The sequence below is a fragment of the Cuculus canorus genome, chromosome 4 (assembly GCF_017976375.1).
Source record: "Cuculus canorus isolate bCucCan1 chromosome 4, bCucCan1.pri, whole genome shotgun sequence".
Classification (NCBI taxonomy): domain Eukaryota; kingdom Metazoa; phylum Chordata; class Aves; order Cuculiformes; family Cuculidae; genus Cuculus; species Cuculus canorus.
The window spans coordinates 25,927,250-25,953,527 of NC_071404.1; the positions used below are offsets into that span (position 1 = coordinate 25,927,250).

A 26,278-nucleotide genomic window follows, 5' to 3' on the forward strand; every position below is an offset into this window, starting at 1 on the left:
AGGAAAAAAAAAAAAAACTAATTACGAAAGAAAGAAGCAGGGTAAATCCAGTGGTCCTTTACTTATAATTTTATTAAGACTGATACTAATCACTGTATATCTGACCATCTGACTAAAACACTATGTTGCAGAAAATCTAGGTCATCTTACGCCACTAGAATACTCTAAAATCAAGTGGTCACTTGCAGAAATAAAGGGCAATTCTTGAATTTACATAAGGCATAATCACGACATGCAGTCACAACTAGTCCTGCATGTAGTCAGGGAAAAAACAACATAGCATACTGTCTTCTTTCAGTCTTTTTCAAATTCAATTTTTTCACTTTAATTAGATTTCCCCCCCCGTGCAGAATGGAACAATCTGGCAGGCAGGAATGGTGTTGTCACGACAAGATGATGAAGTGCATTTTATCTACTGGCTACCTGCAAGCGCGGATAATAAAACCTTCTGTCATCAGATCTATACATTCACAGAGACATTTGCTAAGTAAACCTCAGTCATTTTTCTAATCCTGTTATAAAAATTAAACTCCTAGGCCTTAACGTTGCAGTTTTTTATTAAAAAAAACCCTATGTATAAATTAATCTCTACAATAAAGATCACACTTCAGACTTATTTGTTAAATACAAACAACGCTACTTAAAAAGCACATGCTAATATAGGACAGGCATAAACTTCATTCTCTCTTACACAGAGACACAAACTTGGAAACTGTAACTCAAATTTCTGCCACTGAGACGAACAATAAAGCAAGAAGGAGTTGGTCTTCCACATCCTACAACTTCCATCTCAAGTGCCATCTAAAAATAACATTTAATCGAATCTGAAGGCAAACAACTTGTAAACAAATTTGGAATTAACAAAACCAAAGCATGATGTCTTATGAAAAAGAAAGCTACGAAAAGCTGTTTCAGGTAAAAAAAAAAGAAACTAAAACGCTTTGTAGAGGAAAGGCAGCCTACCTATATGCTTCATACAGAAGGAATCAATGGCCACCGATTTGGCACATAAAGTGACTTAGACAGTTTCAGATTAAGTTCAGACCAGGGATTTTTCAGCTCCACATATATTTAACTTAGATCATTCAACAGCTCCTAAATTGCAGAACCCTTCAGAAGATGACTAATTCCCGAACAGGGTTAAAAAAGCCCACAAAGTCTAGGACCAGCTTTCCATAATGGCACCAGCTCAATAATAAGCTCTTTGATCAGGAGACACGGGCAGCAGAAGTAGGAAAGAGATTCAGTATAGGTCACAACATTATTAACAAAAATGTTAGCTAAGCCCCTGTCAGATGCAATGGATGAGCTAAGTTCCAGCACAGCATCTGTGCTGGGAGAAAAAATTAATCAAATAAATGATTATCACTAACAACCTCCCACCCATCTTGTCTGTGGCCCTGCTATTTGCAGCTTGCAAACACACAACTGCTCCTGCAATGCTTAGAAATAACACTGCATACTCCTGAACACAAGCCGCTTCTCTGTGAACTACGTGCATGTAAATGCAAATATTTCAGCTTCTCTTTTTAAACTAACAGATTTAACAATTAAACTTCTGATGGCCTAGCGCCATGATTTCACCTGCTACAACTTCATCTGCCCTCTGAATTACATATAATAAATTGATGGCTAGTTACACATTAAGCTCATGTCAAGGTTACCATAGAATGGTTTGGGTTGGAAGGGATCTTGAAGATCATCTAATTCCACTTCCCCTGCCATAGACAGGGGTGCCTCCCACTAGATCAGGCTGCTCAAAGCCCCATCCAACCTGGCCTTGAACACCTCCAGGGATGGGCAGCCACAGCTTCCCCGAGCAACTTGTGCCAGTGCCTCACCACTCTCATCGTGAAGAATTTCCCCCTAATGTCTAGTCTAAATCTTCCTCCTTCCAATTTAAAGCCATTGCCCCTCGCCCTATCACTACATGCCCTTGTAAAAAAGTCCCTCCCCAGCTTTCCTGTAGGCCCTCTTCAGGTACTGGATGGCTGCTACAAGATCTTCCTCAGAGCCTTCTCTTCTCCAGAGTGAAGAACCCCAACTCTCTCAGCCTGTCCTGGTATGGGAGGTGCTCCAGCCCTCCAATCATCTTTGTAGCCCTCCTCTGGATCCACTCCAACAGTTCCATATCCTTCTTCAAATGAGATCTTAAAATGCATTTGAAAAACCATGGTACACCAGAATTGTCTTCTTGTTACTATAAAGTCGTAATTAGGGTCAAACTAAGCTCAAAGGATGAAAGTCTGAAAAAGTAAATAAATGTGAAATAACCTTTCATTAGACTGTATACAACTCTACATGAAAAGAAACAAAGAATAAAAATGTGTATATCAAAAGTTTCAAGACAAAGAATGACACCTCTATTTCCATTAATTCTCAAGCATTTGCAAATAAACTCAAATTGCTTATAGTAAGTTGAGACCTGTGAGCCAAAAAAAAGAAAAGTAGTCCAAGTCTTTGTCACAGAAGACAGCATTAGACTGACTGCCAGGCTTTGCAGCACAAGACTATCAGGGCTCTCAAGGAGAGAAAACTAAGATTTCACACATTGACAAAATTGCTTCTGTTCTACATTACATTAAAAACATCCTGTATCTCACCTAGGTAAGGCTATTGTAAGTGCACTTATATCTGCTGAAACTACTTTTAAGTTGGACTCTCATGTCCTACCCACATATCTCTTACTTCCAGTAATGGAACAGGATGTATTTCAGAGCACAGGATACATCAAACCAGAAAAGGTGCCTGCGTTTCTAGTCTGATTTTATATTAAAAGCTGAACTAAAAAAAAGGCTCATTACACAAAGAGCTACATCTCAGCAAGGCTGAAATTTGCCTGCAAAGCTACGTATTGTCTTCAACCAAACTTTAATGGGACAAATCAGAACTACTTCAAACCATGCAGACAGTTTATAAACTAACTGTTCTGTACTGCTCACACTGACAGAAGGCCAGGAGAGGACTAAAATGGCCATGCCTTACAGTACCCCTCTTAATTATGGTACTAGAATACAGAAGTAGCTTTAACCTTGGCCTGCTGTAGCAAGTACAGCTCTTTGAGGATGCTGTTGTACTATGCTGAGGAGCTTTTGCCCACAGTGCTCATTTATAAAACAATACCACTTGCTCATAAATAAAATCAGAGTATTGTATTTGCTTTATGGTGCTCATAAACCAAACAGATCAATCCATAATAAAGTGGAAGGAGAATATAACAAAAAAGCAACTGCACTTACTGACATTTATATTACACTGAAGTGTGACTTTAAATGGGCTCAGTTTCAAGAAGTAGCAAACTTGGCTGTAGAAGAAGACATCGAACAAGTGATGAAGAACAAGCTAGCAGCATTGCTGGCCTGAATGTCAACAAGGAGTCTCAGGTTGCTGATGTGTTAGCCAAAATCCCCTACTCCTTTTTCTGAATCTATAAACTCACAAATATTCACAAAGCACTCCAACACCAAAGGGAATCTGGTTCCTATAAAACAAGGGCAAGCGCACGGTGCATATCCAATACCATGGTGGTTCCTCATGAACATGCACAACCCCAAGCAGAGTCACCGGGAAATGTTCAGCTTCAGAGCACTCTACCTCTGGTCTCACCATGAAGAAGAAACGGACCTGTCAGAGCCCTGGGATATGGGTAGTATTTAACTATGCAAATAATTAAACCAGAAGTGACAACGCACAGAGTCATACATGGTTCTTAAAGCTTTTTATCCACAGGCTCCAAGTCTGCTCCTACCCATGGAAACCAGCATGTGTTTTGGGGCTCCACTAGGATCACCCAAGAGGCCTCACTGAAGCTGTTGTGCAATTCCCCATATAGCTTCCTAGGAAAGGTAGAAACAAAGAAGAGAAGCTTCAACGAGGAGAGCAATATATGTGTCATTGGGTGCTTTTGTAATTTTAAGTCCATGACTCATATGTGTTCCCATCTTTTCCTCAGCCAACCAATGATCACGCAGAGCTTTTTAGCAATTTTACAGAAAAGTGTCCACCTGAGCAGTGCTAGAACTTGATTCTTGTTTATAGCAAGCTATCTGCCTCTGGGGAAAAAAAAGGCAGGATTTTGCAGATACATAATCTTCTGGGATGCTGTGCAAAGGCTGCACAGTGGGTACGCCTCTCCTTGGGGTTCAGGGTGCCTCTTTGGGTGAGCTTTCTGTTACTCTGGAAGTGGCTGGAAGCTAAGCCAACAGAGCCATTCCACAGTATGCTTTCACACTGATTCATCTTGGACTAACAAAGCAATGTAATTGCTGGCACTGGCTGCAGGACTGAGAGTTTGGATTTTTTTCAGGAGTTTGAAATTATTTATAATGTCACCATTCTCGCATTTGTTTCCATATTTCACTGCAAGGAAGCTAAGACTTTTCAGCAGTTTTACTAAGCAACAGCCCCACCGCAAGACCAGCAGCAGGGGAACACCCCAGGACATTGAAGATTACAGCTTGGCACTCCTTGGGAAGCTGAAGACACACAAGCAGAGCAGCAATTCAAGTATTCCTGGAGGGACATAAATCCTGCTTTCTGTGCCCTCAAGTATATTGAATTACTTATAAGAGTAGCTCTAGTATGGGAGATGAGAAAGGACTGTGAAATAAACCTCTCCTCTCCATAGTCTACAGGGGTGCCTTCTCACAAGAGACGTTTCCTTTCATCCTTGTCCTTGATTTATGAACATATCAGCAAAATAGTATTTCCACAAAAAGGTCTGCTTGGGAGGAGTTTCTGCAATCAAACTCCAGTCAGCTCTAATAATTATATTGGCAGAATTGTATCAATAAATCATTCTATATGGGCTCCTACTCCAAGTGATTTTTAAATAAGAGATGACAAACAATTCCAGAAGAAATGGAAGCCCACCTCTGCCTGTCACAAATCAAGAGGATGGCTTAAGGGTTGGAGATGTGGCTCTGTCTTCTGTGGGCAGTGAGGGCTGGTCGTGGAGCTCCAGGCGCAAGCAGTTCCCTTCCTCCCAGTGAATACCGACATGCCCCCGCAGGACTGCACCTCTGCACCTGGCATGTTCCAAAGGTCAACAGCTGCTGAAAATTACCACCCACGAACTCCTACATAAAGGCATTCTCACAAAACTGTGCATTTTATTACTGCGGTTTAAATCCTTCCTGCACATTTAACGCAGGCCGAATGGCACTAGGACAAATTCCATTTTCTCCAAGACTCTTTGCTCAGATTACAATAAAAACACTAAAAAACACTAAGAACTAACTAAAATAAATTAATTATTATGCTGGGGCAGGATATGCATAGACAACCTGTTAAAAATTTTTTCCAGGCACATAAAAGCCTCTTAGTCTGTGCACAAAACCAAATTTATTAGTATGAGAGAAAAGGTGAGGCTACATAAACACACAAGCCATGTTTTCAGGAGAGCTGCTGCAGCCCATGCAGAAAAGTTGGTTTTATGAGCAAATATTGGAAAAATATGAATATCAATGAAGCTCAGGAGAAATTCGTGAAAGAAGTCTGTTTACAAAACCTAGCTTTCAGTAGCTGGAGACTATACATCCTTAGTCTGTATTTTTCACAGGAAGAGCACAGAAGAGAAAAAATAAAATCCAACAAAACAGCACACAAGGGAGTGCTCGGTTTGGACAAGCAGTGCTAGACAGAGCCAGGGATACACCCAAGACTGCTTTGCTTATTGTCACCATTGCTCTCTAATTACACTTTCAAAAAGACTAAACTAGCACACACCTGCTAAATCCACAGCTTTCAATTTTACATTTTAAATATCCTGCTGTTTTTTATATCTTCAGCACCTGTATTTCAAATAAATTTTCTAGCACTGGGCTTCAAATAAGCCATCTTCTATTTCAACTGTTATGCGTTTCCTTGAATAAAAAACCTTTTCCTATTCTCCTAAGACCACGCACTATTATTATAGTTACTAAATCTATGAAATCATTCAACAATACAGTCATTGCCATAAATGGATGAAATACTATCTCACCACCAAAGAAGCAAGACAACTGCCATACCCTACACAGACCTAGTTCTTTCCTTCACAGATTTTATTTAGGCATATATGGAGGTACAGACAGAAGATAAAAGTCAAGGACTAAGACTTAAGTCTGCAACAAGTCCTTAATGGTACATTTTAAGATTGCAACAACTGTGAACGTGAAATATAATACCTGAAATGCTGCAATTACGTATTATTTCTGTAAAGAAAACAAAAGCAAAATGATATATTTTACTAGCACTTTCACTGAGATCTAATCTGCTATCAGAGATTTCTCAAAGACCAGGCGATTTCAATGCCATTATTGTTGGATCTCCAATGCACTTATTAAGTTAGGCACCAGGAAGTTGCACAAATCACACAGTAACAAAACCAAAAAATAAAGCAAGTTTCCTGTCTTGGAAACTTTGACAGGTTAAAGAAAAGGAAAACTCTGCTTACAAAAGCATAAAGCAATCATAGAATCATAAAATGGTTTGGGTTGGAAGGGACTTTAAAGGTCATCTAGTTCCAACCCCCTGCCATGGGCAGGGACATCCCTTCCACTGGATCAGGTTGCTCAAAGCCCCATCCAGTCTGGCCTTGTACACCTCCAGGGACGGGGCATCCACAACTTCTCTGGGCAACCTGTGACAGTGCCTTATCACCCTCTCAAGGAAAAAAATTCTTCCTATTATCCAATCTAAATCTCCCCTCTTTCAGCTTAAAACCATTACCTCTCATCCCATTACTGAACTCCCTGAGAAAGAGCCCGTCCCCAGGTTTCCAGTAGACAATCATGAAGCAGATAATTTGATTTCTCCATCTTAAAATAGAGGGAGGTTTGGCACCAATTGATTCTGACAAGTTTCAGCCCTGACGGATAATGGCAACCCCAGCATTTCCCCAAACAATTCCATTTCTTCGCTGTCTGCAACTGCTCTATTAGACAACAAGAAAAACAGACTAGGCTCTTTGAGTAAGAATTTAATGCCTACTACTTGCTTCCTCTAAGTAAGAATGGAAAAGACTTGATTATCTACCCCTACACTAGATCATTTTAAAGCTCTGAACTTCAAGCCTAGGTATGAGACGTGGATATCATGCCCTGCAGTGTGCCTAGAGGACACATTTGAAGGCCAGTGTTTAGATTTAATGTTGAGTGATTCAAACAGATCAATCCAATTCTGTACTCCAGCACCTGACCACTAGAGATCTGTCAAAACCGTAACAACATTTATCCCATCTATTCTAGTACAGACATTATCCTGACATTAATACCCAAGAAAAACTCTCCAGAAAATTAATATCTAAGTTTGCTCTAATGTGCCACTTTAACACACATCATCATGACATGTGACTAGTCTGCAGCTGAGAGTAAACATCCTTTACTGCTTCCTAGGATTTGGCCTTGAGGTCAAGGAAAACCCCACAAAGTCAAGTTCTGAATACAAGACCTCGCTATGCAGTTCTTTGTGCCTGATGACAAAACTACTATAGGAAGTCCTTGTGCCACAGCTGCAAGCTCTCACTGCAGTTCACTGCTTGCATCAGCCAACACAAGTTCATGGAGAGCTGGATGCCTGAAGTCATTGAGGCTCTTAAGGTCTTTAAAGGAACAGAATATATCGTACAGAAGTGAGACTTCTTAAGCTGGCTTTGATGCCAAGAAAGGCCACATGGGAGCATGTTCTTCTGCTACAGCAGAAAGAAGAATGAATACAAAAGGTAGCCTACCACAGCTTCACCTCAGCAGCCTGAGGGAGCAACAGAAAGCAAATAAGGACCAGCAGAAGCCTTCTGGAGTTGGGATGCTACCCCACACAGCTCTCCAGGGAAGGTCACATCAGCTCATTTCACACATACTGCACTGGGGAACCACTGAGACGTGGTTGCTGCCATCTGCACTAGCATGAGGGACATCTGCTTACTTAAAGGAAGTGCAGGTGATAAATTTTAGAAGTTGTCTTTCACTTTTAAAGAAGACAATGTTCAGTAAGAGAAAATGTAATATAACCTATAGGATACAGATCAGAGGGAAAACAATTTGAATAACATTGAATTCGAGCACATAAGTAATCTGGAGACGTTAGTTACAGCCGTAAGAAATTAAAGCTATAGAGCACATTGACATTCTAGTATAAGCTCAAGCAGTTTGTTAATTTGAAGGTATCTGGTACTAAAAACTTGAGATGGGAGTGAAGAGGAATAGCAGCAAAGCTTTTGAACCCTATAATAAATGAAGTTGAAGGCCTTGAACACAAAACACAGCACACTGCAGTAGACTTGGACAAGTCATACCACAAACCACTTTAAAGGAAGTTCTAGAAAACACCCTTGCAGTTTAACCATAAATCAATATACTTACCATTTGGGCACATACACAGGAGAGCTGACATCGATTAGAATATGTCAGCATCCTTTATAAATACTATTTCAAAATTTATAAACTTAGCAGCCTTCAAAAGTAATAAAGTGACAAATAAATTAGACCAACTGCATACGTACACGAGTTGCTTGGCCGATAATGAGCCCCTGGGTATCGCCTGCCCATAGTGCCAGTCAGCACATTACCGCACGCTGTCAGCCACTTTCAAAGTACGGATCGAAACGTTTAACTGAGGGAGGGAAAAAAAAAAGTGAAGATTTAGTACAACAGCTGTATCTTTTTCATTAAAATGCTAATGACCCCTACAAATTTCAGGATAACTACATTCATAAATTATTCGTAGTCATATTGTCAGAGGAGATGAACTGTTGTGCTATACGTGCAGCAGAAATTTATTATTAGTGGTTGGCCTCCATTAATAAGCTCACATAAATTCTAAGGCACAAAGAAGTCTCAGGTCATACAGTAGCTTCTTCTGGCCCACAATACAGACAGAACAACGAATATTTCAAGAGTTTGCTTTTGTCTTTAAATAGTTAGCTAGTAGGCAAGATCTAATAAAAATGTCATCATTAAGCAACAAGTTTATGAACAGTTTGCTATAGAAGCAAAACTTATTCATGCTCCATAACACTGATCGCTTTGATTCTGCCTCTAAAAACCAAGTGTCCTTAAAGGAACGCAGCCTATTTAGTAGTGTATCAACCTTCCTGAAGTACCAAAATGACAAGTAAACAAGAAACACGTGATACATCTTACAGTCAGTTTGCAAGAACAAATCACAAATACAGAATCTTAACTGAAATGCCAGTGAACTTGTCAAATAACTAGCATAAAATCTCTTAGTCTAAAACCAAATTCCATTGCTTCTTTCTTCAGTGTAAGATTTTGTACTAAAATACAGCTTTCAGCTGATTTTAAGCTTTATGTTTTTCTTAGTCTGTCTGAATAGCCTTCATGTTCTCAGATGTCTTCTGACACACATTGTATTGTCAGCCACACAAGTTATAAAGACATATTTCATTTTATTTCATTCTCTCCTTTGCTGGAAGGGCCAAAAAAGCAACAAGTTCCAGGAAGCTTTTTTCCTAATTTATTACTGATTTTTATTGTCTTGGGCAGCTGCAAGCACAAGTTTGTTCCATCCAGGAAACAGAAATATTATGACAGATTAAATAGCACTGCACTGAAACTGGGAGATCTGCACAAATTTTCAGATATGTCAATTCCCGACTGAGCAGAATATGAGCTTACTCCAGAAGCACATAAGTCTTTTATAAGTATTAGCATCCATGCAACTCTCTGGTGAGCTGGTCTGGGAACCAATGCATCTGAAAACTCCATATAAAGTAGTATTTCCTTCTAGATCAGCCTTCTGGACTGTCTCATGGCTGTCACACTACTATTGGTAGCTAGTGAGGGTAAGGGGAAAGAACAGAGCCACAGCAACCTATGTTTAAAATTATTTTAAATACAATCACAAAACATTGCTACAGCCTCTGTAGATTACTTATAAAATAGACACTTAGAAGGCTGAATACTTGACCACGCAAAAAACTACTAAAGAACTCTATTTTCCAAATCCGTGCTGACAAAGCATGCCCTGTTCAACTATTCTCAATGAAGAAAGCTCAGTGAATCAATGAGACATCATTCTCCTGCAAATAAACAGAGAATTCTGGCTGTTAAGATGGAAAGTGAGTGGTAAACACTAAAAATTAACATTCAGCTGGAAAAAAAAAAGCATTTCTTTTGCAGGCCAATATAGGACAACTCCTTGCCATGGGCCAAACAAACCTTTTAATATTTCTGTGGTGTCCTAACTCAACATATTACAATCTTGTGCAAGGAAATGAGTTGCAGATGTCTGCTTCCTCTTCCTTGGAATTAAAAAAAAAACCCACACCATATTTATTAGTAGCAAAAATTACATCTCTCTTCACCTTAAATTCATTAACATTTTTACTCCCCTCAAATACCTATGCACCAGATTCGTAATTCATTGCAGAATACAACAGAACAATCCTTAACTGTTAAGGATTTTTTAAAAAATTTACTTAGGAGAAACAAAAATTGAAACCAGATGACAGTATCTACAATTATTTTCCCCAGCTTGCGAAAGAATTTGATCAGTATGCATGGAACTTAGGGACATGGTTTAGGGAGTGTTAGGAATGGTTGGACTCGATGATCCAATGGGTCCTTTCCAACCTTGTGATTCTGTGAACTGCAAGATTACCCATTTTTCATAAATGCATTCCTGTCTTTCTAGAAGGTATACACTTTTCTACAGTTATAACACCCACAAAATCATATCAACTATCTACACTTGAGAGACACTATTCCTTCCCTACCCAGCAGCACAGCATTAAAGGGGGCTTTCTGTGCCATACTGTAATAAAAAAAAGCCTAACAGAGGTAAGTTAAAATTCCCAAACCCCACAATTATGCTCTCAAACAGCTGAATTAATATGAAGTACAATTCTCCCAAAGAAATGTGCCCACTGTGGGAACAAATCACTCTTTGGAGAGGCCAGGTGGGGGCTCGAAGGAACAATCATTTAAAATACCACATTTTAAAACCCTAGAAATCTCATCAGTAAGGCTAATGTAAAGATATATTCTCATTATAGCAAAGTTTTCATCAGTTTCTGTGTGAAGTGGGAACTGCAGATTTACAACCTGGATTAAAGCCAACTATCAGAAGTCAATTTAGAAGCAAGTGCCATACAGTCAGTGAAGCTAAGCTGTCCTGCAAAACAACAGCGATACTAGTCTGTATGTACCAGCAGGGACATATCCAGATCAAAACAAATGAAGATGTTGCATGGGTTTCTTTTTCTCCTTTTGTTTTAGAGTAATCTTTGAATTGTGACCAGAATAGCCAAAGCGACCTGCCTTTTAAATACATCCACTCACCCAGGTGAATCCTGAAGGGATTCTTGAGCTTCAATTAGCTCAGGGAACGCCCACAGAAATGCCATAGCTAAAGCATCCGAAATATAGCACTGATTTTCCATATACATCCATGAAAATAAAATAACAAAAAGGATGGAGGTCTCAAATATTCCTTTAGAAAGATCCAATAGTGATTTTTACATCTTTATAGTTAAGTTAAAAACTATATATATGTAAATGCACATACAGACTTAGGAGTTTCTCTTCAATAACCACTTTGATTTGGCTCTGCCTGAAGATTTATTTTTTGTCCTTTCTTGACCATATTACTTGATTCTTTTCAGGTGACAAGCCCCACTCTGCAAGCAGTTACAACCATGGAAATAAAACCTGAGCACCATCACTGCACATCTGCTACCCAGGGGAGCACCTGAAACCCCCGTCCACTTCACCTTACGCCGAGTCTTTTCCAGGAGCTGTGGTGACAGCAGCCACCATCATCACACATAATGAGGGCATAAGTCATCTTCTAGAGGGGCCTGTAATGACTTAGCTGAAGGACTTATCTTCCTAAGCCATTTTTATTACAGAGCTTCTTTTGTTGCAGCTCTTTCACATTCCTTAGTTTTTAGAACTGCTACATCAGAGTTTCATTTTACTTGTTACCTTGTTACCTTCTGGCACTACTGGGAAAAAAAAAAAAAAAGAAAAGCTAAATTCTGGCATCTTTATTGTTTATTTTTTTTTAAAAAGAGAGTCAAATCAAGAATTATGTACATACAGCAGGCACACAACATAAGGTCTGCTTAAGTAATTCCATTACCTTTTGTTTGAGGACAGACTACTCATAGTCCAACCTCCATACTTCTAATGGGCTTTGAAACATTTCTGGGTTTCATCCAAATTTTTTCATTCACCCATGTTGCTGTTTATGAGGGCAACAAATGACCAGGTGACTCCTTCACCTTCCCTGTTTCACTACAACCAGGGTTTGCTACAAATAATGGGGGTGTTCAAACATAAATAAAAAGTTCATTCATACTAGCTGCTCTATTTCATCCAACAGATTGCCAGCAGACCTACCTTCACATGCCCAAGAAATCAGATACAAAAAAAGATGACTGCAAATTACCAACAGAAGTCATCCAAGGGTGACTGACTACATCACTCAGTGCTCGCAAGAAACAGCTATATACAGGTAGGAAAGAAAAAAGTTTATTGCATGACTTTTCTCAAGGGATACCTGCTCAAGAAATTACATTCCAGTGCTCTCTCAGTGATATTCCAACAAATAACACAATCCCACTTTTAGTCTTGCTAACTACTAGGAAACAGCCCTGCTACGGAATGTGTAAGAGGAACGGCGTTGCATTGTTTTAAAAACACACAGGGGCCTTAAGTCCTAGATAAAACAGGCCTCCTATTGCAAAGGCCTCAGACACTGGAAGGTGATTTAAAAAAAAACCAACACCCCCACAAAAGTCAGCCTTTGAGGTGGTGGATGGCTCATTTTGAGATAAGTGTATTTATCAAATTTATGTGTATATACAAATACATATTTGCATATATGATGCAAATATGCTTCTCATAGTTAACCGCTGCTCACTTTACCTGCATTCAAAGCAGCCACTCAAAGCATGACCTGTAGGACAAGATTAGTGAAACACAATTTAAACAAGCAAGCAAAGTGCACAACCAGGCCATTAGGAATTTGTGCTACTGATTTCTGGAGGCACATAGAGAGACAGTACCTTCACTTTCAGTGCTGGGAACAGATATCAGATGTGGATCTCTCAAGCCAAACTGCCAACTGGAGAAAGCATAGTGTTGTCTACTAGCCAAATATCTTCTACCATTGCACATGTGACCTTTTTTGACCTTTTGGGATGCCATTAATGATTCACATCCATTATTCTTTATATAATAACTACCACCTTTTTAAAAAAAAGGCATTGTCATATTTTTCGTTTCTTTAAAAAAAAAAAAAAGTCTTCTGTTATCCAAGAGAGATATCCACCTTTCCAGTTCTGTCAGCAAGCACTCATGTCCAAAAGGTTGTTTTCCCACTGCCTTTGCTGAGAGGCACAAATCCACTCTTCTTACCAAAGGGCTCTCTCCGCATCATTGCTGCTCACTGGTGCAGGATAAAAGCCTTCTGGGAACCAGAAAGACAACTACAACCCTGCAGCTGAGGGGATACTGTGCCTGCACTCCAGCTCTGCCGCGTTCACCATTGGTTTACCACACTTGGACCTATCTAGGAAGCAGTGCAATCCAGAGACCTGGAAAGTTCTGCCCAAAAACCCTGGCAGCTCCATCATTTCTCCTTCCAACAAATTCACACTACTAAAATTCTTTTTTCATGCAATCAATCATTCTCACTTGCAGTCCTTTGTCCTGTATACTTTCCTGCAGCCTTTGTGCTTCTAACTTCCCCCTAACAAGTTCCTGTTTGGATTCTGTCCTTCCCCATTTTTGAAAAGCCTTTCATGAGGGCTTTTCTTATTCTTGGTTGTCTTTTCCAGGTATTGTGTCACCCGTTCACTTAGCTGAGGTTCCCTTACACTATGTGGGGATGGATGTTATTATTTCCCACTCTGTTCCTGGGGATATAATCAGTCACTTGCACAAAATTTCTAGTGTCTCTAATTCATATCTGTGGCTTTGTCACAGAGTCCCCAACTCATCAGAAATGTGGCTTCCTGAAATTTACTGTTTTAGTATTTTTGCAGCCAGATCATGTAGAGCGAGATGAATTCAAGTCACTTGTGGTCCCCTGACCCTAATCCCTTCCACAGGAGATACGTTCTCAGTAAGACACACCTGCCCCTTATATATGTTTATTCTACATTATTATGCTAATGCAAATTTTGTTCAACCAAACACTAAAATAAAACATCAGGACATTTTATGTGGAAGTATACAGTCCATATATATATTTTAACATAAAGAAAAACACTGTCTGTAGCACTGGCAGTTTGTTACAAATCAAGATCACTTCATTCACTCCGGTGCAGCTACCTGAACCGATACCAGCCAATAATCTCAATTTTACTTGCTCTTCAAGAGGATTTTTAAGTTAGAAGTACATTTAATTGCACACACCGAAAAAAAAAATAATTCAAAGTTAAGGCTGACAAGACCCCTAATGCCATGCTTTGAGCTGCTGGGGCTCCAGTGAGGTTGGGCTGCCTGCCAGAAGGAAGCCTGGCAAGCCACAGAGCTGCGCTGCAGTACAAAGGCATTACACGATCAAAGCAATCATCTCCAGGTAATACCAATTTTCCTGTACAGCCTAAGACAAGAGGGTGATATTTAGGGTTGCAGCGATGCACTCTGAATCTGATTTACACCAAGATCTGTGAAAAGTACTTTTCAAAGCTGACTGTCAGGTAACGGCAGTAACTCTAAATGAGAAAGTGCTCATTTCTTCTGTACTTAGAGATGCCGCTGCGCTTTTGTTTTCTGTGGGAAGCTTTTCAGGTATAGCTAGGTTTTCTGTTACAGCATTTCATCACTACATGCCACTATGCTCCTCCTGTACAAAAAACATAATGTTGCTGCCATCCTTCCAAGAATGAATGCAAAACTTGGAAGCCGAGACAAAACACAACTGGAAACTCCAGAAAAATGTCATCATTTCTATGTTTGCCAGCTCTCAATTAACTACTGGAATGAACTACAGCTTCTCTCTCCAAACTGATGTAACTGCTAAACCAAAAACATACATCAGCTGTTCAGACATAAAAAAAAAATCACCACCACCCTTCTTCTTGCTGGTATCCTCCACTAAACACTGAAGTGTAATTTAAGAGAAGGACTTCATTTTGTTACTCAAGACAAAAATTCTCAGTTTATTCTTCTTGCCCATTGACATCAAAATGATCAAATCCATACTCCCCATGTTTTACCCTTCCATAAGAGCAGTAATCACAGCAGAACTCACCTACTGACAGAAGACCAGGATTTCAAGCCAATGCTGTTTCTAACTTCCATGGTTACTACAAAGCCCTCAAAAGATGAGCTCAGCTAGGTTCCACGGTGTGAGGACAGAAGAAGAGAATTATAAAGCAATACAAACCCACCAGTACTGATATTTCTTTACCGTTTAAACGGTTCCTTCTGTAGCAGTTATATAGAATGTCCTGAGTTGGAAGGGACCCATAAGGATCATCTAGTCCAACTCCCACCCCTGCAGAGGATAACCCCAAACATTCACACCATGTGTCTGTGGGTGTTGTCAAAATGCTTCTTGAATATTGTCAGGCTTGGCACCACGACTACTTCCCTGGGGAGCCTGTTCTAATGCTCCACCGTCCTCTAAGTGAAGAACCTTTACTTAATATCCAGCCTAAACCTCTATGGCACATCTTCCAACCATTCCCTCAGATACTGTCATTGGTTGCCAGAGAGAAGATACCAGTGCCTGCTTCTCCTCCTTCCCTCGTGAGGAAGCAGTGAACTGTGATGAGGTCTCCCCTCAGTCTCCTCTCTTCCAGGCTGAACATTCCAAGTGACTTTTTTAGCCCCTCCTCATAGCACTTCCCCTCTACATCCTTCATCAACTTTGTGGCCTCCTCTCCAGTAGCTTTATATCCTTTTTGTAATGTGGCACCCAAAACTGCAGTACTCAAGGTGGGGCTGCACCGGTGCAGAGCAGAGTGGGACAACCACCTCCCTTGACTGGCTAGCAATGCTGTGCTTGTTGCAGCCGAGCACATTGTTGGCCCTCTTGGCTGCCAGGGCACACTGTTGGCTCATGTTCAACTTGCCATCGACCAGAACCCCGAGATCCCTTTCCGCAGGGCTGCTTTCAAGGCTCTCACTCCCCAGCCTGTATGTATATCCAGGGTTGCAGTGTCCCAGGTGCAAAATCTGGCACTTGCTTGCAGCTGGCGATTTTTCCAGATCCCTCCACAGGGCCCTCTCTGTCCTCAAGAGTGTCAACAGCTCCCCCAAATTGTTCCACCACCAGTTGATACCTTCTGTGACTTTCTTCATTGCTGTCCCGAACAACCTCCATTCTTTCTATCTTGAAAGCAAAAATACCAAACCAAAATCAAAACAACTCTGTTCGTATCTTATTACTCATTCCTCCTGTCACCAGTTTCCTATTTTTATTTAACCCAAGCACATTATAGTCCCAGTCTGCAATGCAACAGTCACAGCCATTAACTGCCACTGCTCCTTGGGGATTTGACAGTAGAAAATGGAGTAACAAAACTGTATTTTGAAACTTCAAGGTAGAGATTCTTCTAAAAATGTTTACCTTATTTTATATATGTGTATATAAATATTATGTGTATTTATATAATAATCTATGTCTTATATAAATAACTTTATATATATATATATATATATATTTGTAAGTGACTGCTTCTTGACCGCTGCACAACCAGCTAAAATACAATTTACATTTCACACCACAGGAATGATGGTAAAACAAGCTGTTACTCTAACTAAATGTTATTTTACCTGTGGCAACAGAAGGCCATAAGACACTAACACAGGCTTGATTTTGATCTCGTACAATATACAAACTTCAGCAGCCCAGACAAGCCCAAGCACTTTCAAGTATTTTTCAGAGACCATAAGCCCAGGAAGACTTAAGGAATGGACAATTATTAAAGCTATCGTACAGGAGCACTGGTGCACTGAGGGAAGCACTGTTTACTTCAGAGGAGTCAACAACAAAGAACACAAAGCAAGGTTCAAATAAATGATTCTGTGGAAGCAAACTGGGAACTTCTGGTTTTGACACAATAAGAGAGAAGGGAAAATGTAAATTAACCAAAAAAGTGGGAAATATTGGATAAAAGGAAATTGCAATTACTATTATCACTAATGAACGTGTCACAAAAGGTGGTGGTGAAATCTGCTGGCAACACAAAATCTGGATGCTCTGCTGCAAGGAGAAAGATGGAATCACTAAAAGGATAACTGGATGCTGAGAACAAGCATAACAGAAACGTAACACAGTGAAGTATCGCATAGCACCAGGTCATTAAGGGACTCGGTAAGAAATTCTGACGTCAGCATCGGGCTGTGATGCAAATGTTTGGAAGTGATGGAAGAAAGAGACTCGGTTCCATCAGAAGGACACTGACCTGCATTGAGCTTCCAGTGCGATGCTTGCATGAGGAAGGCAAATACAAGGGTAGGTTCTCTTTTTTCCAGCTTTTCCTGCAGAGCTAGGAAAATACTGACACCATCATGAAAGTTAATGCCCAGACCTCAACTGAAACAGCCTGGTAGCACCAGGGATTACCGGGAAACACAGGAAATTGGAAGATAATCAAGGTACCAGATTTCTGTCTTGTACAAGGATACTAAGGGTTTGGCTTACAGCAAAATTAAGGCTGAGAAGCAACAAAAATTTAGAAGTGTAATGTTGGCACAAGAAATGAGTGCATGTAAAGCAGCAATTGCTACATTTAGGCTGGAAATTAGAACATACCTAACACCAGAGAAGGTGGTCCAAGAATGGCCTTCCAAAAGGGTATAAAATCATCGAACAAAATAATCTTAAAAATTATGAATTGTGCAATATGATGAGGTTAATCATCTGAATGGGAGATACTTTTTTCTTATGTGATTTTTTTTTTTAATTAACTAGAAAAGAGCATCAACAATTCTCTGTAGAATTCACCAAGAGGTTAAGAGGATCTAAATAACCACCTTTGGAGAAAAATCCAAGAGTTATAAAACTGCACGGTCATGAATAACAAAAATATCCAGAATAACAAAGGTTTCAAAACCAAACAAACAAACGCCCTAAAAATCAGATTTCAGGTATCAAGTTTCAAAGGATAAGATAGCTTTCATCTAACAGGATTTGGAAGAAACTTTGTGAATAGGTTTTTCACTCTTTTTTCCTGCACAATTTCTTGGCCTTCTTACTGCTTTGAAGCACTTGGAACCAGGAATGACTGAAAGCAAATGAACTATTTCTGAGGCACGATTCAGGATTTTAACTTCTGCTACTTTTTTTTTTCCTCCTTAAAAAAACCCACCCTTTTTCTAGGTGCAGTTACCAAGTGCATGTCTGATTGTCTCAATTTGCCATACAATGAACAACAGCTACAGCTCTAGCAACAGAAGCAATACATTTCTTCTGCTGCTGAACTGAAGAAAGGACTTCAGTTCAGAACAGTCTTATTTGTAGGATGCAAGAAACTCATTTACATTTTTGACAAGAAAACAATTCAGACCTCTAGGGTTTTTTTTAATTTCGATTTTTAACCCACAGGGATACAAAGGAAAAATAAATTGAAAGTCACGAGGAACTCATATGGGTCAACAATAGTGTAATGTCCAAATACAGTACACAAAGCTACCTCTCCTTTGTTCCAGTTTTGGCAGGTTTTATGGCAAAGCCATTCCATACAGAAAACTCTCATATAACACCTATATTCACTATACAATTGTTTATCAGTCATACAAAATCCCTCAGCATTCCAGTAAATAAAGAATTCTTGGAATGTGTAATTTCTGCAGCATCACAGGAAAACAAATATTACTTTAAGATCAGCTAATGAAATAAGAAACAAAAAGCCAGGTTTGTTTCAACTCCTTCTAGAAGAAAGGTACACAACCTACCTCTGCAGCTCTAAAACAAAACCTCACGGTTAGTGTAACAGTGTCATACGGAAACACTCCTGAAAAAGTTAATGAAATACTAATTATACTGAAAATTACACTGGAATTATTATTGAAGTATTTATTTGGCCTCACCTTCCCTCAAAAATAATGGCTAAAAGAGACAGCCAAATCATATAATGTGAGATTTATAGCTTTATTTAACTAAGAGAGTATTTGAAACCCTTGTCTAGCACTCAGAGATAAACTTCCGTCAATCTTTTTGGATGTTAAATGACTTAAAGACACGATACATCCTGCCTCTGAGTCCAGTTTTATACTAGTGTCAGTCACTGAAATCACTTGCATAAAAATCAGAAGAGTAGTTGTGAGATAGGCTCTTGGTGGGGCTGTTTGATTCCTTCCTCACAGCTAACAACATGCATTTAGAATAATATAAGCATATTCTTGGGTACCTCTTTCCCTCTCCATTCACTACCCACATTGTACTGATAACTGCTGCAATACAGTGTAAATTCTTACTAAGCTGACATGACATGTGCCATGTTTTTCTGTGACAATAGAGTGGAAAGGATTCTCAGCATCCGAAAAGAAAAAATTATTAACTGTTTCGTTATCTGCAGTTATCACATAAGAGCTCCGTCTTTCTTGATGGCAGAACATACTCTTAGGAAAACCACAGTTTTTAATAACTAAGCATCTATCAGAAAAATCAGAAGAGTTTCATGTTGTCCCTTAGGTTTCCTAATTCTAACTGAGCCAGGAATAATCATGCTAAACACTGCAATATTTGATTTAAAAAGCAATTCCATTTAGCATTTTCTAAAACACAGTTAATTTCTGCCTCATGGTACGATTTTCCATTTTTTGACAAATAAGATGAGTCTGCGGACAATAAACTACCAGCTCAAGACAAACCACCAGCTAAGATTCAATTATGTCTTTTCAGGTCTGCCCTCTTCACAACAACCTCCCCAAGGCAAGAGCTATGTCCTTGGTTTGCAAGGACAACTGCTATCAATAGCAAGAAATTTATTTCTTTTTGAAAGTATGATATACTAAGGTAGTAAAAAAGGCTGAACCATGTCCTCCGCTACCCACTACTACATCTGTTGCTGCTGTTACCAGTGGCAAAAGGTGATGATGAACAATGACAACACTGGGAGCACAAGCACGGGCTATTCCATTCACTTGCTGCAGTTTGACAAGTTCCCCCAGGGTTTCCTTCGCAAGCCGTTACTACCGTTGGCCAAATCAGGCACTAGAGAATTAGCCTGATTTTGTGAACAGCATCTTCCACCAACAAGCAGCTAGTCTTTCCAGTCCTAAGTGGCAATAACATTGCAGGAACTTTCTGATAGCCTCTACTGAGGCACATAAGTCTTGCAGCTAACTACTGGGGAGCTACCACACAGGTACTGCAACTACATTTGCCAGGCAAGAGGTACTACAGAACTCACTATTTCAGCTCCTCTACCAAGAGTGCTAAAACAGGCTGAACTGAGATCAGTTAGAATAGGACCCATTAAATTCACCTCCCACAGGCTCCCTACAAAGTACCACAGCATACTTGTCTTTTGGCCTACACTTGGGCCTGAAGCTCAGATTCAATCAACCTCATTGCTTTGTAGCCAACAGTTTTAAATGACTCTCACAAGTGAGGTGAGAGCAACCATAGATTTTCTAATAGCCTCTAAAACAAATTGTTGATTCTGGTTCAGGCCCTAACAGAGGTGCACACACTACAGAAATTACTGTCTCAGCAGAAATACTGGAACAGCTGTGAAAACTGAACTATTGGCAGCAGAGATCCCACCGGGACACAGAGGAAGATGCTGATGTGGCCTAAAGAACAACCTGATCTATTGCTTTGTCCACACAGAGTTTTGTCTTGGCATGGACTTCCAACTTTAAAATGCGCTCTGTACACATGTTAAACACCTAAGTGTTAATCCATTGAAGTCCAGAGAAGAATTAAATCTGTGCTACAGCATGTGTGATCTCAAAGATGATGTGGTGAGCACCAGCTCCACTGTTAAGCATGACACCCACGCCTTTTCTGCAAGGCTTGCTAAGAGACTCTGAAAAGCAATGACAGCTGTTCAGGTAGTTGAACCCACACCAACTCCATTACTTCCAAAACCCATAGTTACCACAAAATGAGTAGCCTTTCCTTGAATTTGTAAAGCTAGGATCTGGCAAGCTACATTCTCCCTGAGCAGCTGGTGGGAGGAGTTTCAACTGCACTAAACAATGACTGAAACACTATTCCCCCCAGCTTGGCACCAAAGCAGTCTGCCATGAGAAACGCATAATTCTGGTTAAATATTAGCAGAGGTGGTCTCACAAAGCTGCCTACAAGACACCTAATGTCAGGCCAAGGGCTGCACCATGCCCTGGCAGAGTGTTTCCTGACAGTAAAAAGGAGGCCAGCCAAGATCACGCAACAAGCAATTCACCTGAAGATGCGCTAACAGACAACCCTTTGGGGAACCAGGCATGGCTGCAAAGAGGAGCAAGATGAGTTAAGGTGACTGGTTCTTTTAGGTGAAGGTCCTCAACCCAAGAGCTTCTTCCCCAGGGAAAAGACTGGAATTTTGTTTAAGGGAAATTATGAGACTCCCCTAGTAATACATAAAATGACTTAGGACACCAAGAGAAATTACAGGTTCTTTTAGTGAAGAGAGAGAACTAAAAAGAGGAGAAGAATAAAAAATGACGAAAAAAGAAAAGACATGGGAATGACCTAGCATACGATACAATTCAATAATGCATCTAAAACTCTTATGTTTTAGAATACTGCTTAATTCCCATGTAAGAACTGAGGATGTCATATAGGTATAGAGAATAAAAAATAAAACTTTGAAAGAAAAGTTGCACCATTACCCCAGCCTCATGTGTATTACAGTATTACAAGGCCATTAAGTCTGCTTGATTAATGCAGCAATTAACAAAAAGCATGAAGACCAAGACTAACACTGAACCCTTACATAAGCCCTTAAGAGCCATCTCACTGTAATAGCTACAAAATCTCTCTCACACAACTGCGTACCAACCAAGATTAGCCCTGGCTGAGGCCTCATCATTCCCTTTGGGCAAAGGCTGCTTTAATAAGTAATATCTTGTCTCACCAGAGTGTAGCTTTATCCAGGAGGAGGAACAAAACAAACAAACAAACAAAAAAAACCCAAACCACTAAAACATAAAACCTCTGGAATTCTTCAGAATGGTGAAGTCCTTTGTAAATAATTAATTATTTGGGAAAAGTAAAGAAGCAGCATGAAAAACCGTTTTCAAAATCAACACTTCAGCTGGGTACTAGCATTTATCTCCTCTCTACCTTTTAACTAACCAGCTAAAGAGGAAATTTAGAGCATAAGAGTTTGTAGCTGTGCACCCCACAAGTCAAGCAAGAACTTGAAGCATGCATAAGATCTGCGCAGTGGCTACAAATCCGGCACACATCTGAAAGCTCTGCCAGTTCACCTCCATCAGTTAGAACTGTACAAAATAACATTCTTGTAAGGATCACATCAGCAAAAACCCCAAAGAGTGCTCCTGCATTTCAGGAAGGTGGAACATCAATCCTGATGGAAAACCTTCCTTCTTTTGGCAGCAAATGGTGCAGTTTCTCCGCAGTTCTCTGCCAGTACACCTGCTTGTTTGGTGTAGGCAAACCTACAGACATACTTAGCCCAAGTCACAGAATCATAGAATCATAGAACTACTAGGTCAGAAAAGACCACTAGGATCATCGAGTCCAACCATTCCTATCAATCACTAAACCATGACCCTGAGCACCTCATCTACCCGTCTTTTAAATACCTCCAGGGATGAGGACTCGACCACTCCCCTGGACAGACCCTGCCACTGCCCAATGACCCTCTCTGTGAAAATTTTTTTTCTGATGTCTAGCCTGAACCTCCCTAATGCAGCTTGAGGCCATTCCCTCTTGTCCTGTCACCTGTCACTTGGGAGAAGAGGCCAGCTCCCTCCTCTCCACAACCTCCTTTCAGGTAACTGTAGAGAGCAATAAGGTCTCCCCCCTCAGCCCCCTCTTCTCCAGGCTAAACAACCCCAGCTGTCTCAGCCACTCCTCATAAGACTTGTTCTCCAGACTTGTTCTCTCTTTGTTGCTCTTCTCTGGACATGCTCCAGAGCCTCAACATCCTTGGAAGGGTGGGGGGGCAGAACTGAACACAGTACTCAAGGTGCAGTCTCAACAGTGCCAAGTACAGAGGGAGAATAACCTCCCTAGACCTGCTGGTCACGCCGTTTCTGATACAAGGCAAGATGCCATTGGCCTTCTTGGCCACCTGGGCACACTGCTGGCTCATGTTCAGTCAGCTGTCAATCAACATCCCTAGGTCCTTCTCCTCAGGGCAGCTTTCTAGCCACTCTCCTCCTAGTCTATAGCACGGTAGCAAGTCTTCCAGCTAATTGTGGGCAGACAATGCCAGACTTCTAACTTGTTATTTCTGAAGATGAGAATCCCTGTGGTTTGCCAGGTACTGGGAAGTATGTCCCCAGCCTGTCAGGTCACATGAGAAAGAAGGGAAAGTCATAACACCACAGAGATGGCCTCAGCTGGTGCCACAAAGCGGCTGCTTGCTGTTGGGTCTCTCTCCCACTCAGAGATCCACACAAACCACAGAGGAACAGCATTACTATGAAATGCCTCTGTTGCATACAGCCTTTTCTCACATGAAGCGGCAGTGCAAGTTGTAGTTGTAGTCACACAGATATACTCAATATGTAAGAATGGATAAACCAAGAACTGCTCATGCTGGAGTCCTAAAAGAGCTGGTGCATCTTTGTTAACAAATATCACGATACACGACATAAACACTGCACAGAAATACAGGTACCCCTGCTCTTTAAGCTGGGAGAAATGTGACTTCAGCGTTTGAGACGTGAGACAGTACAGAAAGAGACACACACACACACACCCCCCCCACCTCAGAGGATTCTTGGACACAAAGCAGGTTACTTACTCTCCCCAGCTCGTTGGAGGAATGCCTATACCAGAGCACCACGTCCTGGAGTCCTGGGCACCAGCAACCCTCAGGCTGCTGCAGAAATCAGGAAAACTGCAAAACAAAAACAAGTCACATACTAGAGTTTTCATTTATGAAGAATCAAGGAGGGACTCATGAGAACTACTGAGCTCACAAATGCACAGGTTACCAGAAGAAACCCATACCGCCACCTTCTGTGGCGGCAGGAGCCTTGGAATCAGATGAGCAGTACAAGTGACTGAGGAACAACAGCTACAAACAGCTTAAAACTTTAAAAACCACCTGCATTCAACAATGCACTCACAGAAGAGGTAAAAGCAGAACAGAGGATCCCTATATTACAATGCAGGGATCTTCTCAAACCGGGTAGATGTCACAAGCTGCTGTCAGACTATGACAGCTTCGGCATGTAAGAGACGCTGCAAAGCACGCTTTAAATTCTCTCTCTCTGCACTGTTTAACAGACCTGCAGTTTTCTCCATGCACAAACACCAAAGGTCATGAAGAAAATTAATTCAGACATAGAGATGAGTCCCAAACTAGAAGAAAGCAGCAAAAAGTCCTCATTAGACCGCACCTTCCTTACTCAATTTAGAAAATAAAGTGAAAAACCTTTTCAATTATGTTTGTGTTCAGTAGACACCAAATATGTAACTTATATTTACATAGTCTGTATGCTGTATCACAGTCAGTCCCCAACCATTCTGCCCCCAGTCAATGGTTATAATAATGCTAAGGGGTTTGGTACTGAAAAATACGTTTGGATTTTTCAGTAGTGACAGAAATCAGGTTACTTCCCCATCAAAAAATACTCCAGTGGCAGCAGATCTGTCAGTCAAACTGCATTCTAGGATACAAGGTATTACTCAACTTTTTATTTGTCTTCCCACCTGGAGAAAACAAATACGCAAGACAGAGGACACAAATCTCATCTGCTGTAGAGCTTAAAAAAAATTCTCTGTTAAAGCAAAGCCAGGCTAAATCAAGCCAAATTATATTCCATTTTAAAGAGAGGTTTATTTTTTTCCTGTCTGTAGTCTACTGGAAATCCAAGAACTATAAATCCTAGAAAGTACCAAGATAGAACAGATCATTTGAGAGTGCTAAAAATGCTCTTGATAAAAATCACATTTTTCTTTTGGAAGCTTAAAAACGGACTTTTTTCATAAACCACATGAAAAGTAATTTAAAAATCTAAAGCTTTTTGAAGAAGTCAAGAAAATATAATCATTTTCATTTAAATAATGAAATTGCACTTTCAGAAAACTGTTCAAGGGGCACGAAGAAAACACAAAGCTCATTAAACTAATATTTTACCCCAGTTTCACAGGCACAGTTGTGGACTTCTGTACCAGATGATCAGACTTCAGTATTCAAATGAAAAAAAAGAGAGAAAAAACAGTGTTAACATCCTCATCCCAGTAAAGCCAAGAAACTAGTGATTTCCTTCTGCTTGAGATTCACAGGTTTTATATAAGCAAAACTTTTTAGGTTAAGTGTTGATACCCCAAACTTCTTCACAGATTAGGCATACATACTAGCTTGTTTCCAAATATTTTTAAGGGGTTTCTTCCCAAGGTAAACAAATGGATGCATCTATCTGTGCTGGCATGGGTATTTTTATATCCCATCTTCTTCAACCTATATACAAAACCTGATGTGCTCTAGGCCAAGCCTAGCGTAACTACAACAGAAATAGTGGCCAATTCAATAAAAAATAAGCAACAGCTCAAAAAGCATTTTATATCTGGAACAAGACAATTTTTTTGTCTGCATTAAGACAGAGTCAGCAGCTGGTTAAAAGATCAGAGGAAACCCTAAAATACAAAATACAGCTCTAAGGTAGGAATGACCAAGCCCTCCAACAAAACAGCAGATAGGAAATTGCAAGCCGAAGTTTCAACAAGAGATATCTGACCTCACATCCAAAGGGATATTAACACTGATGACAAATTCCTGAAACTGCTCTACTGCACATCCAATGTTTTATGTTTCCCAGCGGAGAATCTCTCCTCCCCCACCCTGAGTATCCATCCCTTTTCTGTGTCCTGCTGAACACATCCACCACTCCACCCACATTTTTATCATGTTCCCTGCTTTGAAAATTGGCAGACTTGGAAACAACAACTCAAGGGTGAAGGAGGAATTTTTTTTTTTCCTGTTTATAAATCTTAATATTTCAAAGAAAAGCTCAGCCAGCCAACAGTGCGGCAAGTTCAGTCTGGCATAAGAATTCATTTAGGACTTTATTAAAAACAGTAAATTGGAAGGCAAATAGCATGCAGGCACTGATACCTTTCTTAGCAAATGAATTTGCAACTGTTTAACGCCTACAGATGACAAAGAAGGAATGTGCTGTTACAATTAATGAAATAAAAAACTGGCTGCTTGAGATAATAC

The 26,278-nt window shown here is 40.2% G+C and overlaps 1 protein-coding gene across 12 annotated transcripts in view; it reads right to left on the minus strand.

Annotated features, from left to right (window-relative positions):
• Positions 1-26,278, minus strand: part of APBB2 (amyloid beta precursor protein binding family B member 2) — a 190,632-nt gene that overhangs the window by 108,499 nt on the left and 55,855 nt on the right. For all 12 annotated transcript variants that reach the window (XM_054064384.1, XM_054064380.1, XM_054064386.1 and 9 more), the window contains 2 exons: positions 23,855-23,950; positions 8,483-8,592 (listed from right to left, as the gene is read on the minus strand). In XM_054064384.1, the coding sequence (XP_053920359.1) occupies positions 8,483-8,528 (46 nt within the window). In that variant the 5' untranslated portion in view covers positions 8,529-8,592; positions 23,855-23,950. The remainder of the gene's footprint in view (positions 1-8,482; positions 8,593-23,854; positions 23,951-26,278) is intronic.